This window comes from Rutilus rutilus (assembly GCF_951802725.1).
Source record: "Rutilus rutilus genome assembly, chromosome: 21".
In the NCBI taxonomy this organism is placed as follows: domain Eukaryota; kingdom Metazoa; phylum Chordata; class Actinopteri; order Cypriniformes; family Leuciscidae; genus Rutilus; species Rutilus rutilus.
In genome coordinates, this window is record NC_140226.1 from 30,387,540 (window position 1) to 30,405,299 (window position 17,760).

General features: G+C 37.1%; 2 protein-coding genes across 3 annotated transcripts; both read left to right on the forward strand.

The window, feature by feature from the left end:
• Positions 1 to 1,968: 1,968 nt before the first annotated feature.
• On the forward strand, positions 1,969 to 8,579 carry nt5c1ab (5'-nucleotidase, cytosolic IAb). Of its 2 annotated transcripts, XM_084393823.1 has the most exons (7): positions 1,969 to 2,070; positions 2,174 to 2,296; positions 3,617 to 3,784; positions 3,923 to 4,052; positions 5,245 to 5,367; positions 5,458 to 5,642; positions 7,123 to 8,579. In XM_084393823.1, exons 2-7 carry the CDS (start codon positions 2,213 to 2,215, stop codon positions 7,501 to 7,503), a joined length of 1,071 nt encoding a protein of 356 aa, XP_084249949.1. In that variant the 5' UTR covers positions 1,969 to 2,070; positions 2,174 to 2,212; the 3' UTR covers positions 7,504 to 8,579. The 2 variants fall into 2 exon arrangements, with proteins under 2 accessions (XP_084249949.1, XP_084249950.1); XM_084393824.1 differs by lacking the exons at positions 1,969 to 2,070; positions 2,174 to 2,296 and adding an exon at positions 2,431 to 2,614.
• A 296-nt stretch (positions 8,580 to 8,875) lies between these two features.
• Positions 8,876 to 17,381, forward strand: LOC311281118 (uncharacterized protein). The gene is made up of 9 exons (XM_084393826.1): positions 8,876 to 9,304; positions 11,783 to 11,926; positions 12,010 to 12,148; positions 12,227 to 12,315; positions 13,689 to 13,752; positions 14,818 to 14,906; positions 15,111 to 15,223; positions 15,425 to 15,581; positions 16,718 to 17,381. Exons 1-9 carry the CDS (start codon positions 9,256 to 9,258, stop codon positions 16,873 to 16,875), a joined length of 1,002 nt encoding a protein of 333 aa, XP_084249952.1. The 5' UTR covers positions 8,876 to 9,255; the 3' UTR covers positions 16,876 to 17,381.
• The last annotated feature ends 379 nt before the right edge of the window (positions 17,382 to 17,760 follow it).

Consider the following 17,760-nt stretch of genomic DNA (forward strand, 5'->3'; position numbering starts at 1 on the left):
GTGGCTGAAACAAGCTTCCATATATTACTCTCTTATAGTCCACTGAAGAGATTGCTATGGAAGCTTGTTTCCGCCACAGAATAAAACAATTTAAAAGATAATTGCGAGGTTATCTCACAATTCATACTTCATAACTTGCAATTGTGTGTTTATAAAGTCAGGATTGTGAGATAAAAATCCTTTTTGTTTATTTTTATTGATTGGCAGAAAGAAGCTTCCATAGATTATAGTTCCGTCAGTATTGGGATGGACCGCTTCACCTGACACTGGTATCGATTTGCAGTTGCACACCAAGCCGGATATAGCTTTAGGATCACTTCTGGGTAAATACGATATAGTCTTGAATACAGATTTTCATCTTTATTGAGCGGTACGATCAAGTTGACATTTGAGTGGAACAATTGTCATTTTCCTCGTTGCTTCCTGTTTTGATATCATGACTTTTCCTCAGGAATGTCTTGATTGTACATCGGCATGATACTGAAGGATTGATTTTTACAGCTACTTATGGAATGTTTTTATGATTTGAAATGAGATTGTGAATCAGCCAAAGGTTGAATACTTCCCGTCTGCAGACTCGACTTCCAGCCTGTCATGTGATGAGCTCGGTTTCTGATTTGTGCCCTCTTCTGATTCTCATTCTATGTTTTTTTTTATTTTTTTTTTTTTTGCTTTGTTGTTTTTTTGTATTGAAAATAAGATATGAGTCTTTAAAATTATACAGATGTTTTATTTTACAGAGAACAAAAATAATGAAATTATATATGTACAAAATTACTTTTTTCTGTATAAAGAGAATCACAATGAGAGAATTTGCTCTATTTATTCAAAGCTTGTTCTTATTTTGTAATGGCAGGTTCAGTCTAATAAGATGTAAAGAAGAACTTTTCAAAGTCTACTAAGTATTTATGTCATGCAATGAAAGTAATAAATGAAGTTTTCTTTACATAACTGGAGGTCTCTGCTATTTTTTCTTATCTGTGTATCTGTCACTTTTATTCAAGGATGGCTCAAATTACAGTTAAGACATGTATAATGTTACAAAATATTTAGATTTCAAATAAATGCTGTTCTTCTGAACTTTCTATTCACTAAATAATAATAATAATAATAATTAAAAAAAATCAACATTGATAATAATAAATGTTTCTTGAGCACCAAATCAACTTATGGCTGCTGGAAATGTAGCTTTTCCATCAGGAATAAATTACATTTTAACATGTATATTAAAATAGAAAGCAGTTATTTAAAGGGTAACTAAACCCCTGGTCAGAGCCTGACTCCACCCACTGGCAATATTTAAAAAATGCTGGAAAAGTAGGCAGAGCCCAGTGGAGAGGGGGCGTGCATCTGAGACGTATCTCTCTGCAGGCAGGGGCGTGGTTAGCTGGTACACTCTGACATCAGAGTGTACCACAACTTCCAATAGGAAAATTCAACTGCAGTAGCCACTGTTCAACCTGAAGAGGGCAGCACTCAGACGTTTTTACACCATATTTAGTAAAATTAAAATACTTAACACAAATGTCAAAAAAATTATTTGAATCAATGAAAAGCACTAATAAAGCCCCATTCTTACAGATCATTATCTAAAAAAAGTTGGTTTAGGGTTTAGTTGCCCTTTAAAATGGTAGCCTAATATTTCCCAGTATTACCATTTTTACTGTATTTGATTACAAATATTCAGCCTTGATGAGCATATAAGAATCTTCTTTCAAAACATTTGTAGACATTTTCCTGAGTAAACCTTTTCCTTATTTTGAGCCTTATGATTAATACAATGCACACAGTACAGTATGTCTTTGGAGTCATTATGAAGTGCTCTTATGCATTAGTGCTAATCATGCAGTTTTCCCCTGTTCAAGCATGTCTTTTAGGTGCCTCAATAACACCAGCAGTTAATGGAAACATCCCCAGAATCCGAAATACATGTCCTCCATTTGCACAGATGATGTAAACACACAAACTGTAGCACTGTTGCACACCCACGTCCACGGCTGAGTCGATGCCACAGGGAGATCCTCCATCATTGATCCCTGGAAGGAACTGGAAGACGATGGAGATGTGATGGTGAGGATGGAGGCAGCGTCTCCCACATCTATATCAGTGTGTGTGCTCATTTGATTCCTGTCAGGTGGGGATGTGACTGCTCAGTGTGTGTGGGTCATACAAGGCAGGGCTCTTCTGACCATCAGTCTCTCATCTGTTTATCATGAATAAACCACTGATGAGAGAGATGCAGACTTTTTGGGAGAGGAAGGAGAACCAATCGAGCCCTAGCAAGAAACCTAAACCGGTGAGTCTGTATTTAAAGTTCCTTATAATATACCAACGTAGCACCTACTTGTCGTGATGGAAAATTTTTTTTTTCTTGAGCTCACCAGAGTAATCTGCATTTGATAATGCCTCTAAAAATACACGCGCGCCTGCAGCGAGACATTAAACAGACGCGCGCGCGGACACGATGGCGCGAGCGCGTTTGGTGCAGTGATGCCATTGAGGGAAAACAATGAAATCAGTGGGAGTAAAACACAGCCTGTATCAACAAACAAAATAGCAAGGCAGCTAACAGAAGGGGACTATGATCCGAGACGAAATCGTAACGCAGAGTTTGGTAGGAGCCATTGAAAAATATGAACAAACGCTTATGACCAGGTGCTTTTATACTGGACGTGATTTGATTACGCAACAACGCAGATTACGCGGCGACTGACGACGAGAAAAGTTTATTTTGAAGACGTTTTTAAGTCCAGTCACTTGTTGGTTTTATTGCAATGAACAAAAATGTATTTGTTTATTTATTTCCACAGAGTCGTGTGGAAAGTTAATTTATTTAACATGTTATGTTGTTACTGGCAATGTTATGGTCTTTATTTATTTACTTCAATAACATTTGATGTTGACGGCAATTTTTGGGACTTAATTTATTAGTTTATTTGTGTAAATAACATTTTAATATCTATCTGCCTGTCTAAAAACAAGACATTTTTGGTTTTATTGCACTGTTATTTATTTATTTAAATATTTTTGTTTGTTTGTGTAAATAACATTTAAACATCTATCTGTCTAAAAACTGATTATTCAGTTTATTAAGTTTAAGCATTGAACTATTCAGTACTTATATCGAAACTAGTTATTGACATTTTTCGTCTTATTGCACTGCTATTTATTAATTGATGTATGTAAATAACGTTTGATGTTGTTAATGGCAGTTTTTGGTCTTATTGCAGTCTTTATTTACTTAACATTTGATGTTGTTAATGATAACTGTTTGGTCTTTGTTTATTTTTTATACACCTTTGTCTAAAAACATCGAAATTATTATTATTATTATTTTTTTTTTTTTGTCTGCATATTATTTATTTATTTAGTACATGAACAATTTATGGTCGTATTGCACATCATCTATCTATCCATTGGTTCCTGACCAATGTTTCACTTATTTATCTATTTATTTTAAATTGGTTGTTGACAATGTTGTCTTTACATCATCAGCTGTAAATGGATCGGCTAATTTATTTATTTGTTAGAAAATTTGAAATCTATTTGAAATAACTCAAATAGTAATCAAAAATATTTGTCCTTCTTTCAATAACGCAACATTATGTTTATTCAGCCAAAGCCTCAGAATGCCATCACTATTGCGGTGTCCTCCCGCGCCCTCTTCAATATGGATCAGGAGCAGGACATTTATGAGCAACAGGGAATGGAGGATTACCTGAACTATCAGATCCAACATGAGAACGAGCCATTCACACCCGGACCTGCTTTCCCCTTCGTAAAGGTCAAACCTGTTCGAATGTACTTACACACAGCTATGATATCAGTAATGAGAAAAACTATGATCTCAACTTAAGGAAGATAATTACTGAATTCATGGATATAGAAGGAATGAGTGAAATGCTTTCTCTGTCCTGTGTAGGCAGTGGAGGCAGTGAATGCTCGACTCAGAGATCTGTATCCAGACAGTGAAGAGCTCTTTGATGTGGTTCTGATGACCAGCAATCATGCTCATGTGGGACTTCGGCTCATAAATTCAATTAATCATCACCGTAGGTCAAAAGATCTTTGACTGACTGCTTTTCACTGGATAAACATCAGGAATTCATGTCCCTTTGAAACATGGCAATCTCTAATATGTTTTAATGCCATGGCCCCTGAAACATAAGGACACACCCATGCGAGACTCCATTCCTGATGTATAAAAGCAGCTATACATTTTCATACATAATGGCCCATTTGTACTGTGAGAAAATATTAACACAGATTCTTCCTGAATTAAACAACTGGCTTTTATATCATCAATTATTAAAATATTTGGAAACACTTTACAATAAGATTTAATTTATGTACAGATAAGATGAACAATACTTCTACAGCATTTATTAATCTAAGTTAACTTCAACATTTACTAATACATTTTCAACAGCAAATGCTCTATCTGTTAACATTAATATATGCTGTAATAACAAAGCTAGATAGTTTGTGTTAACTAATGCATTATTAAATCATGTAAACAAATGACACCTTATTGTATATTTTAATAATTTGTATTACTTAATGACAATATAAAAGCCAATTATTAAATTTGTATAATATTTTTGATAGCGTATATGTACTTTTTAAAAATAAAATAATGCAGATTTATTTATTTATTTATTTAAAGCTATATACAATAAAATAACTGCAATTAATCTAATTAATGACTGATTTTATAGAGTCTTTAGAAAGCAGAATGAAACTACTATTATGAAAATGAGTAAATATGTTAAAATTAGTACATTAAATGTATTAAGGGATAATTTTCTCTCGTGTATGAATTGTGGAACATAAAAGAAGATATTTTGAAGAATGTTGGTAACCAAACATTTTTGATTCGCATTGACTTCCATTATGTGGAAGAAAAATAAATCCGTGGCGACCGAAATTGCGTTGTTCCCTGCATTCTTCAACATATTGTCTTATAAAGTCATGCAGGTTTGGAATGACATGGCGGTGAAAAACCGTGACAGAATTTTCAATTTTGGATTAACCATCCAAGTGCACATATTGCATTTGACGTCCTTTAAAAAGCTTTTTAGTGCAACTACAGTATGTTTCCTTACAGATGCTAAATCCATGCCTAACTGAGCTCATCGCAGTGATCAAAAGATTGTGTTGAGGTTTCTTCTTCAGTTTGGAGGTAGTCCTCTCTATAATTATGTAAAGGTGTAAATAATGTCTTGTGTTGTCTGTTATTTCCAGAGCTGTTCATAGAGCGCTTTTGCATGACTGGAGGCAACAGCCCTATTGGTTATCTGAAAGCGTACCACACCAACCTTTATCTGTCAGCGGATTCACTGAAAGTTAGAGAAGCCATTGAAGAAGGTGAGTGGAGTGTTTGGGGATTTCATTATCTTAGAACGGTAGAATCATAAATATACTAATATTGTTTTAATGTGAAATTCCTTTTGTTAGGAATTGCAGCAGCTACAGTATTCTCACAAGGGAAAATCACAGAGGTGTCGGAGACTCAGCTGCGAGTGGCCTTTGATGGAGATGCCGTTCTCTTCTCGGATGAGTCGGAGAGAATTTACAAAGCCCACGGACTGGACAAGTTCTTTGAACACGAGAAGGCCCATGAAAATAAACCTCTTGATCACGTATGTTCAATTTAAATGTAATAGCAGTGCAATATAACATGGCGTCAATTCTTAAATTGCAGCAAACGTCATTCACATGTTGAGTTCTCAACATTTCAAGTATTAAGAAAACAAGGATATTACACTTGTGACTAGGGTTGTCCAACGAACACCTGTTGAACACCAGTACAATCGGTACCAGTCGGTACTAAAAACAAGCTGACGGGACCAGCATTTCCGCAGTACCAGGTATAGCCTATAGGTCAGGGTTCCTCAAACTCGGTCCTGGAAGGCCGCTGTCCTGCACAGTTTAGCTCCAACCCTGATCAAACACACCTAGCTGTGAGTTTCTAGTGATCCTGAAGACATTGATTAGCTTGCTAATCAGGGTTGGAGCTAAACTGTGCAGGACAGCGGCCCTCCAGGACCGAGTTTGAGAAACCTTGGCCTAGGCCTATTTGGTACCCGCTGATAGGCTGCTTTCAAATGCTGTCGTTCGTTTTTGTTGGAACAGTTTCTAAACATGTTTTACAAGCGTTAAGCATTGTAGCCAAATCACAATCCTATCTGTTGAGCGTGTGAACTCAATGGCCTGTCAGAGGTGCTAGTCAGCAAGTTAGCCAGAATCCGCTTAACGCTGCTGAAAACGCACAAGGTTTTGTTTTGTCTAACGTGAGCTGCACGGTTGCCTATCCTTTAATTATAACCAACAAAGTGTAAACATGATGTAAATGAGAGATTCACTGTACAATTAATACAGAATTTTATCATAACGGGGGTTTTCGTGAGAGTGCAGAATTCAGTGAGTTTGCGCTTTAGAGATTGACAGTCTTATGGTACATTAACAGAACAATGATGTACTAAAAACGGAAACGGTTTTCCTTGGCGTTTTTCGCATATAGACAACAACGTTATCAAAACGATTCCCCATTCACACGGCTCTGCAAAAAACGATTAAAAACGCTGTATTCTCCTGCCAGGCCAGTAGTTGGCGATGTCACTTTGTAAAGAAACACTACACGCGATAGACTGAACATGTAAAACCTATGTGCATGATGTCACTGCTTTCACAAATTTGTGTTTTTGTAGTTTACACGGAGACGATAACGGTATTGTTTTCAAAAACTTGCACTTTGTAACCCGGTTTCAAAGTTCAGTTTTTAGTTGAAAATGGTGTCGTGTAAACTGCCCCTAATTGGTTATAAAGGGAGGGCTCTTGCTTTCTGTTTATGACCCATTCACAATCTGAATATAAGTTTAGTTTTTCATAGTAGCTCCACTGCAAAGTTTCTGGATTGACAATTTGAACGCGCGATTGAATCGGAAACTGCGATAATTGACACTGATAACCAACAGACGAGTACCAGTCAACAGTTTATGCTCTGGTACCAAAATTGGTACCAAGAACCGTGTAATTTTACTGGTATTGGCACCGACTAGTGAAATTTTGGTACCGTGACGACCCTACTTCTGACAGAAAGTATCTTTTTTCCCCCTATAGGGACCACTTAAAGGGTTCCTGGAAGCTCTGGGGAGACTGCAACAGAAATTCTATGCCAAAGGCCAGCGCTTGGACTGTCCCATCCGCACCTATTTGGTTACAGCTCGCAGTGCAGCCAGTTCAGGCACCCGGGCCCTCAAGACGCTGCGTTCATGGGGCCTGGAGACAGACGAGGCTCTCTTCCTAGCAGGAGCCCCTAAAGGCCCCATGCTGGAAAAGATCAGACCTCACATCTTCTTCGATGATCAGATGTTCCACGTGGAGGGAGCGGCAGAACTGGGAACTGTGGCGGCTCATGTTCCCTATGGAATTGCCCAGAGGTTTCCATCAAAGACAGGGAAGGAAGTAAAAAAAGACTTCTCGGCCAAGCAGCTAGTGTGAATACTGGTCTATCGAGTGATTCATTTAAGCAAAGCCTTTAATATTTTTTACAGTTTTCTTTGTAACTGGTCAAATTGCTATGGGCTATGTGAGTTTTGCTTTTCCATCATCTAAAAATGGAGCAGTTTGTCCATGACAGACCATCCGCACTGAACATCATAGTTCTGAGGTTGTTCACTTGCTTGTAGCAAGCCATAAAGAAACAGAGAAAGAAACTGTGATGGGATATAAATGGTATTTTACGGTTTTCTGTTCTAATGTAAAAGTACATGTTATTTAATTTATTTTGCCACAGTGTAACTTATCTGAAGCTAAAATGCACTAAATGCTGTGTTGGATATCATAAATATCACCTTTAACACTTCATAGCCATACATATTTTTGGCTGTTATATTGCAGTTTTGAATGACCATCTCTGTGATTGTTCACCATAAAGGGCTGTTTTACTCCGTATTTAGCCTCTATCCGTGCATTTCAGTTATGCAGTGTTTTGATTCATCAGTGTTATCACTTATCATGTACAAATTTGGCTTAGTTTTTGCTTTTTATTGTTATCATGGTGATAACAAATGTGTTACTCAGGGCATGCTCAAGTCAATGTTTGCACTGAATCCTATAATAAACAGTGAAGAGGAAATGTATATGTTGAAAAATAGACGATGTTTATTTCTCTCGGTTCAGAATATTAACCCCTTAACTGCCACCGTCTTGCCAGCGGGATTCTTGGCTCTCTTTTATTTATTGTCTTTTTTTATCACATATTTTAGTTATCATAAATTAGGTATCATTCGAAAGCTTAAAAATTCCTCAGGTGAAAAAAGTCGGACATTGCATTACCATGTAAACCATGTAAACGGTACTTTAAAACCTTAGCGGGCTCCTCCCCCTAGAGGGCGGTGTCATGTTACACAGGCTACTACATTTATTTGAACTATTTTACAATCCAAAATGTTTCTAATCTTGACAAAACGCATATAGTTGGAAAGGTCTGAGACTCAATGTTGTATATTTGGCGACTGTTTTTGTGATAGAAGTGATATTGTGACAGAAATTAATTCATCAGTGGAGAACACGTCAAAAAAATAAATAAAAAGAAATTCAATGGAAAATGTGTGTCACTCGATGGCTATTTTTAGTATAGCGCCGAAACAAAATTTCATATGAACTTCAATTTTTGGCGATATCAACTTCAATTTTGGAACACAATGGTAGATAATAAACAAAAATGTAAGCATGTTTACAGTATGTATGTATAATGTATATATATATATATATATATATATATATATATATATATATATATATATGATTAAAAATCTCTCAGGGTATATGGTATTTTGCCGTACAGTTACCATGGTAACTTTAAGGTTCTGTTTTAAGGGCGGGACTTCAGCACAATCTCTCAATTATGAGAAACTCTGTTGGACTTTTAACTCGCGTCCAGCTGGTTAATGTTTCACCTACTTTAAATATTACGACTAACTTCTGGGTCGTGTTTAATTCATGTATATAGGAGGTTTGTATATATAAAATAGTAAGGTAATAATAATAGCAAGTAACTTACGCAGACTGTGTTTAGGAATGTGATCACATGATTAGTGTCATATGACTTTGATGAGAGAGGGAATGAGAGCGAGAGAAGAAATCTTCATTAGTTCCCAATATTACACTCTTTTACTAATGCTGTCGTCCACCGTGATGAATGCAGATGGATAAACAGATGTGAGGACTCTTGAAGTAAATCTCTGGATTATGGAGCGTTTGGGGGTTTTGTCTGTTCTCGTCACCGCTTGTGTTTTGGGTGAGTTTCCAACAGAACATCTGAGACTTTTAAAGTGCTTATTATTTTGGTAATATTTTAAAACATACAATATAATATTTGAATTGTTTCTCTTGTTGAACTCCAGCAACATTTCGCTTTGTGAATGGTTGATTATTGTTTATTGATTATTATTGAATGTCAGATATTCTCTCTGCATCTAACGTTACTAGTTGACAACATGTCCCCACCCAATATTAAATCTATCTATCTATCTATCTATCTATCTATCTATCTATCTATCTATCTATCTATCTATCTATCTATCTATCTATCTATCTGTATTTTATTAACCTAATGTTTAATATTTATATCCGGAAAAATAGATATTCGTGCGTAAAGGGGAATTGTGTTTGGGTCTTGACCTTTTAAAATAATTTTACACAATTTTTATCTATTGCAACAAATTAACCAGAGGTTTCCACCATTTTTAACTGTGGTGTGGTGGACCATCAGTTCTTCAATACAGAGACAACTTTAGTTTGAGGGGTTTTACCAACAACATTCTTTGTGAAATCTAACAGGCCTTAACCTAACAATATGTCCAAATCTTTGTGCCAAAATCTATAACTCTGCTGTATAGTAAACAAAGACTGTACTTGATTTATTGGTGTTATGGCATGCAGTGACATCAGTTTTCTGTAGTGTGACATTTTTATGTTTTTATGACCCCTGAATCGTTCATTTGTCGATGTCTTTGTCTTTGTGATTTGTCAACCTCTTCATTTGTGTATTTTAAAGAATGTGTTAAAATGAGCTGAAAAGTATCATAACATGTCGGTAAGAGTCAAGTAAAACATGTTTTTCAGAGTCTCTTAGTTCTAAAGGCTTGGAAAAGAACAGAGAAATGGTTCCTGGGTCCCTCTCTTAGTATTTCTGGAGTGAAATCAAGTCATATGACCAGCGTTTCCTCCAAATAATTGTGTTTCTTCAGTGGGAGCTTGTGTCGCTGAGGGTGACCGGCCTCATGGCTAATATGATTACGATTACAATAAGGACTCTGTTTGCCTTTTTGCTGTTGGTTAACAAGCATGTTGTGTCATTTACAGTATACTCCAACAGACAATTAAAAAAACACACACACACACACAGTCGAAGGAATGTGAGCGTGATTCATGTGATGCCGTTACAATAAACCTTTAAACCAACATTGTCAAAAGGTTGAGCAGTATTAAGCCAAAATAATCCAGAAATAATGTATTATTTGTGACTTTTATTGTGCTTCATAAGATATGTATAGTGTACTTAAAGGGTAAGTTCATCCAAAAATTATTTACTCACCCTCATGTCGTCCCAAACCCATAAGACTTCGTTCATCTTCGGAACACAAATGAAGATATTATTGATGAAATCTGAGAGATTTCTGTCCCTCCATTCACAGTCGACGTAACTCCCACTCTCAAGCCCCAGAAAGTAGAGTTGCACGATTGCAATTTTCTTGGCCGATTTTGATTATTTTGTAATTGTGACCAGCCAATACAGATTTTTCCAGATTACTATTTTCTTTCAAAGAACTGTAATTGACAGCATATACAAACAAAATTCTACTTTTCTTCAATGCAAAATTTTATTTTCATAAATAAACTCAAGTAAAAAGTCAGTAATAAAATAAGAACAAATAAACAAATTGCAAACAACAGCACAAATAAATGCAATAGAATAAAGAGAGATAGGTAGGGGTGTAACCCTGGCATCCTGGCCAAATTTGCCCCTTGGCCTCTGTCCATCATGGCCTCCTAATCATCCCCATATACTGATTGGCTTCATCACTGTCTCCTCTCCACCAATAAGCTGGTGTGTGGTGGGCGTTCTGGCACAATATGGCTGCCGTCGCATCATCCAGGTGGATGCTGCACATTGGTGGTGGTTGAGGAGATTCCCCCCCTTCTATGTAAAGCGCTTTGAGGTCTCAGAAAAAGCGCTATATAAATGTAACGAATTATTATTATTATTATTATTATTATAAAATAAACACGGCTTTACGTTTTTTGGATGGGTTAGTATATTCAGGTAATCAAATGTTAAATAACACTGGATAGACTTCATTGTAAAAATTGCAGATTAATGCTTACAATTACAGTTAGAGAATTATTTTTCTTTGTTTTTTGTTCTTTGATTAACACGAGAGACTGCAACATTTTTGATTAGCATGACAGACAGCAAAAATATCTTGATGTGATGTCTACGCGAGCAGGTGCGCGGAGGTATGGAAATACATACGCTGATAGGCAGATAGGACATCATATCATTTTATGGTCCTACGCCTTCCACAGACGATGTATATACATAAAAACACATTTATACCTCTTAACTTAGTGATCAAGAAACTTTCAACCAGCATCACAAAAAAAAAATTCTGGAACAAATCGCCTACCTTGCCTTTTAAAGCATTTAATTGTGCTTATAAGACCATTCTGTCATATGATTTATTTGAAGGCAGTTTTTGATCTGTCGTTGTAGGAGTGGTGATGAGTCAGACAACACTCAGTCCTGCTGTGACGATCACCACAGTCAGTGCTAACGTGACCACGGCGTCTCCCAGCTGCTCCTCGCTCAACACCTCCACCTGCACGGCCTGCGCTCCGGGCTCCTATTACGACAACGGTGGGCTCACGTGCATTCAGTGCTGGTTTAAAGTGCTCCACACATGTTGAAGCTGACAACACTTTCTCTGTGTGTGTTCTCAGAAACTCTGCTGTGTTCTTGCTGTCCTGATGTGGGCCTGTGTGTGTCACCTGGAGCCTGTCTTCTCTGTGTGCAGGGCTTCTATCAGCCTCTCGCAGGACAGCAGGGTTGTCAGCCTTGTTCATCTGGGTTTTACAGCAAGTGAGAGGAGTTTATGTTTATTCAAAACATAAGCATTCTTTCCATGCCAAGGCTCTAATAATTTCTTTCCTCCATTAGTTCCACAGGAAGCCCCGTCTGCCAGGCATGTCCTACTGGTTCCTACAGCAATAACACAGGCTCCGTCTCCTGCAGGGCCTGCGCACCAGGTAACAAGTGATGCGTTCATTTACTTTTTGCTTTTCTATATAAATCAATTGACATATAGAAAAAACTGGTACTACATACAACTACTACAGATACTACATATCGAAATATAAAGGGAATGCATGTTATCTATATTTCATATCATTATATTTTATAGAATATCATTCAAAATTATTTTGTTTTTGTTATTATATAAAATATATATTTATTATTTAATACAAATTCTAAAATACCTGAGTGTCTTAAATAAGATATGGGCAGATAATGTATTTTTCTGCTTATAATACATGTGTGAGACATTAAAGGCACAATATGTAACTTTTTTGCTTTAAAAATAGCAAAAATCACTATATCTATGTTATATATATTTTTTTCGTTGTGTACTTACATTATCCCGACTGTTTCCAACAACTTTCAAACAAGGAGAAATTTGTACTTTAATTCGAAGACACGTCCCGTTTCTTTATTTCCGTTTTGTCGCCGTCAATGGCGTCATATCCGCGTTGTCCCTGTGTTCCGCTCATACTGCCATAGCAACCAGAGCCCTCTGATAGTAACCAAGGCGACTGACGTGGACAACTGTGTAGTTCGCAATGTCTATTTGCACGCTGTTGTTGTTTCGTTCAAACATTAGGGACCATGGCAAGCAGACTTTGGATAAAAAAAGGAGAACTAAAATGAGAATCAATATCAGCGCGGTGTTTTCGAGATGCCTAGAGCTCCCATAGACAGTATAGAAACGAGAGCTCCACGTCCGAGACTTCGACCGCTCCTACATGTACTTTATTAAACAGGTGAGCACATTTACATAAAACTAATCAATGTTATATAGTTCAACAATGATAAAATGTTAGAATATGATCTGTATGTTATTCTAATGTTGATCTAGCTTACTGCTAGTCTCATACAGACAAACTAACACATACAGTACATTTCAACACATTCAAATGCAGTTTAGTGTGCTAGTGTAATGTTAGACCAAGTGAAACAGTGCTGCACTTGCGTGTAGTTCGGTAGAATGAAATGTCCTTATTCCTTTTATATCCGGGGGACTCGCGTCGCGTGTGGAGCTGATAGCTGTCTCTTAGCAATCCCGACCTGCTTCATATCACAGTCATGATAAAAACATCGATGTATTTACTCATCCATAAACATTATTAGATCGGTCGGCTTGACGTTGACGACAAGATCCATAATTCTTAGCAAATGTTGCGTCATGAAACTACGCCTTTGTTATTGTAAGAGGTTAGCGACCCCTAGCGGCGAAAAATTCCATACTGTACGTTTAAATGTAATCTGAAATTTCAAACATTTATTAAGCATTTGATACAAATGGAAAAGTCTAAAGTTTTTATTTATTTATTTATTGCTTTAGGCTTCTACACATCTTTGCAAAATTCAACATTGTGTAACCCATGTCCACAAGGCACGTACTGCAAGTAAGTTCCCTTTCTGAAGATTGCACCATAAAATGTATGACTCAGGTTTTAAGTAATATATCTAAACTGCCCATCCAAAAAAAAATGTGGATTTAAATAGGCAAACACTTAAGAGTCTATGATTAGATCATTATTGCAGTGATTGTTATTTTTCTCTCATGTTATATGCTTGGCAACAGTTCTTCTAACCGTAATTGATGGAGTGTGTAGCTTTTCTTTTCTTAAAGGGATATTCCACCGCTGGAAAGATGAATGTGTATTTAAATTGCGTCATTTAGTAATGTGAAATTATTTTAGAAGTTGGTGCTTTCTAGACTGAGAAAAGCCAGAAAGTGTATTTTTGGCTCATGTGGATGAAAGACAACAACTCCCAGAATGCACTTGCTTCGCTGCCCTATGAGGCCACTCCCAAGCCGGTTACAGAGGGCAGTATCGGAAGAAATTATACAACTAGGCTACTAGTCGACTCGAAACTGAAAAGACGCCGTTTTATCGTGAGATCCCCCTATGGGCGGGTTGAAGACATGCAGAACGAGCTCCTACTACTGGCTGTAGTCTCTCGCCTCTGGACAAAAAAGCCTCCGATGACGCAAAATTACGATTTTTGCGTCATCGGTTTTTCTCCAGACACACAATACAGAAATCTCTCGTCTCAGGGGGACATGAGGGAGGGAAGCACGGTCATTCGAAAATACTACCGGGTTTCTACTGATACAAAGCTTAAGGTATCCCTTTAAACAACCATGTAGGAAGACATCATGGCCATTTTCCAGGATGACAATGTCAAGATGCACCAGGCTCAAACTGTGAGAGAATGGTTGTGAGGAGCATGAAGAATCGTTTTCACACATGAATTGTCTCCTCTGAGTCCAGACCTTAAATTCATTGAAAGTCTTTGGGATGTGCTGGAGGAGACTTTACAGAGCGCTGGACTCTTGCATTATCAATACAAGATCTGGACCAAAAAATGGATGCTCCTTTTGATGGAAATAAATGTTGTGCTATAATGTGTTGTAAAGAGTGTTTTTCATTGTTACAGTTCTCCCCTTCTCCCTTTATTGATAGTTCCTCCAGTTGTACCCAATGCCGGATCTGTCCCGCAGGCTCAGAGGCTCTTCAGATCGCTGCCAAAGACTGTACGCCCTGTCGTCCAGGTCTCTTCTTTTAGCCATGTCGCTTACTCAAATTATATGAAAGCTTTAATGATATTAAATTTGGAGATAGGTCATCCGCATGACAAAAGCTACTCGGGAAAACATGATGAAATTAGTTTTGGCGTAGATCAGTACATGAATACAGGTCTTTGTTGAACAAGTACGCTTATGAAACTCGAATGATGTCAATATGTTTTTTGACAGGAATGCACAAGCCTTCCCATCAAACCATGTGTCAGATTTGCAGCAGTGGTTTCTATCAGGTTCGCAGGGGCCAGGAGAACTGTGACCTGTGTCCTGAAAACCATTACTGCCCTGTGAGTGATCACTTCCTTAAACAAACACACACATACACTCTTTACTGTTACCAATGGACTTGTTCCTCTTGCTTGAACACAAAAGATTTTTACTGTAGAGACTGTAGATTTTTACTTGTTTATCTAAGAAAATGACCAACATAAAATATTTGTCATTATTATATGTCATGTAATACATGTGCTTGTGTCTATATGCTCCAGAGTCCTGATGTAAATCCGATCGAATGTCCCACCGACGCGTTCTGTCCCGAGGGCAGCACGGCCCCTGGTTACTGCATGGAGACCTTCTTCAGAAAGGTTGGGGAGACGTGTGAACTTGCTCCTGTTACCATTGCACTGCTTGTTATTGGAGGAGGAGGTATGAACATTCACACCACATCGTCTCTCAATTGAACTTTTTGTTCCACAACCAAAATGTGAAAAATGTCTATTTCAAGTTTTTCTGCTAAGTTCTGCCCCCTTGTTTGAGTAAAAAAAAAAGTCTATTGTCAATAGTGTAGTGATTTATGAAGCACAGTTCACACAGAAGTTGGTCAATTTTCTGTTGGTCAATGCAGAAAATCCATTAAAAACAGGAAATCTGCCTAGGGAAATGTTTCACTCACACGCAAAATTCCCTACTGTGTGGATTCCCGTTGAAATGACTGGGTTTTGCCCATGAAAAATGTACAGACCAACAGTAAATGTGACTGCATCTTTACTAGGTCATACAAATTAAAGCTGCTAACATTATTATTATATTTATGAATCGGTCAGGAATAGGATTGGTCCGTAACATTTTTATGACGATGCTTCGTAGAGCTGCACGATTAATTCCTAAATGACAATGATTCGCCTGTCTATGAAAGTATGATCACAGTGAACATTCAAATCTGCGTTGGCGCTGCCGCTGAGACTGAGAGCAGTTGTCATGTATGGATATGAAACGTCGTTTGAACATCACAGTTTGGTTGTGTCTGTTACAAATATTCAAATGATCTCAGAAGTACTGGAATAAAAGGTTATAGTTTGGATAAACACTTTGGTATCGTTCAAAACAGACAATCACCTTTTGAAAGTAACTTGACGCTTCAAATAGAGACTGTGTCAATTACATCATTACACCAGTAGGTGGCGACAAGTGACTGTTAAAACATGTATTAGTCATTGAATCATTCATTCAAGAGATTCGTTCAAAAACGCTGATTAATCCAGTAAAGAAACAAGTGAATTATTTATGCATTGAGTCATTGAATCATTCAAACTCTTTTTTTTAAATAATTCATGCAGATTAACTAAACAATTTAAATAGACTGCAGCAATTAACATTTTGTCAGAACCTCTAGTAAATGACATGCTATTTTGTTTAGTTGTCTGATCAGAATCATGGGAGAATCATGATCTCTATTTGAAGCAAAAAAATCGTGATTCTCAATTTATCCAGTATCGTGCAGCTCTAGTGCTTAACAGAAAGGTCTGTTGTCACCCTCTTCTAATTCTTCTTCTCCTCTACAGTGGCTCTTCTCTTTATCATCGTTTTGGTTCTGCGGAGGAGAAGAGATAATGACAGTGAGCTGTCCCTCGCCCGTGCGCCCCTCTTGCGAAAAGACAGGCCACCCGGTCGCTTCTACGGAGTCCCCTGTGATGCGGAGCCTGTTTATGCAGGCTGGTGACATTAGCTCGTACTTTTCCAGCTGCACATATTTTGTCTGAATATTTCTATTAGAACTTTTATTGAACTGGTCTAAGCTTAAAAATGGTAAGATACTATTAAATATTTATGAATGGAGATGCACTTTTCTGAATTCCATTTTTAAACCTGTTGACTACTGACCATGTTATGAAGGTACATCTTTATAGATTTGATTCTGACTGCTTTTCGAGTCTGAAGAGTAAACCATTCAGTATTTTTTTGGGGGGGGGGGGGTGTTTTCTTTTGTTTAATTTTGCACCAGATATTAAGTTAAGCCATGGCACTGAAAGAATTTTGGACTATGTTGTTGGATTAAGCTTGTTTTGTTCACATGTGTTGTTTTGGTGTTGTTGGTACCACTACATTTGACTACCTGGGGTCCTCGAGGTACATTTATATTTCATGTATTTAACATGTGATTACTTTTTAAAAACAAAATTTGGGCAATTTCCAATGTTGTATACTGGAATAAACAGCTTTGCACAACTTTGATATAAAAGTGTAGTGTCTCTATGCAAGTTTGATGGTTGATTTTTGAAACTTCCCTTCAGACATCCCCAACCGGTACTTTCATCATCTGACCAGTCATATGACAAAAATAAAGAAACATTATCAAATCCTCTTCAGAAAGATAGATTAGATTAACCAACTTTTTACTTCCCGAAAATCATATGTAGCCTATATCTTGTACCTTAATAACACTAACTGTTCTCAGTGGCGTTTCTTTCCTGAAAATATCAGTTATCTCTTTTTTTTTATTATTTTTTTTAATTATTTTTTATTATTTTTTTATGCTTTATTTCAAACAAATGGCATACAAGGGTAACTTTTATATTACGTCAGAAGAACACATCACATGCTTAGC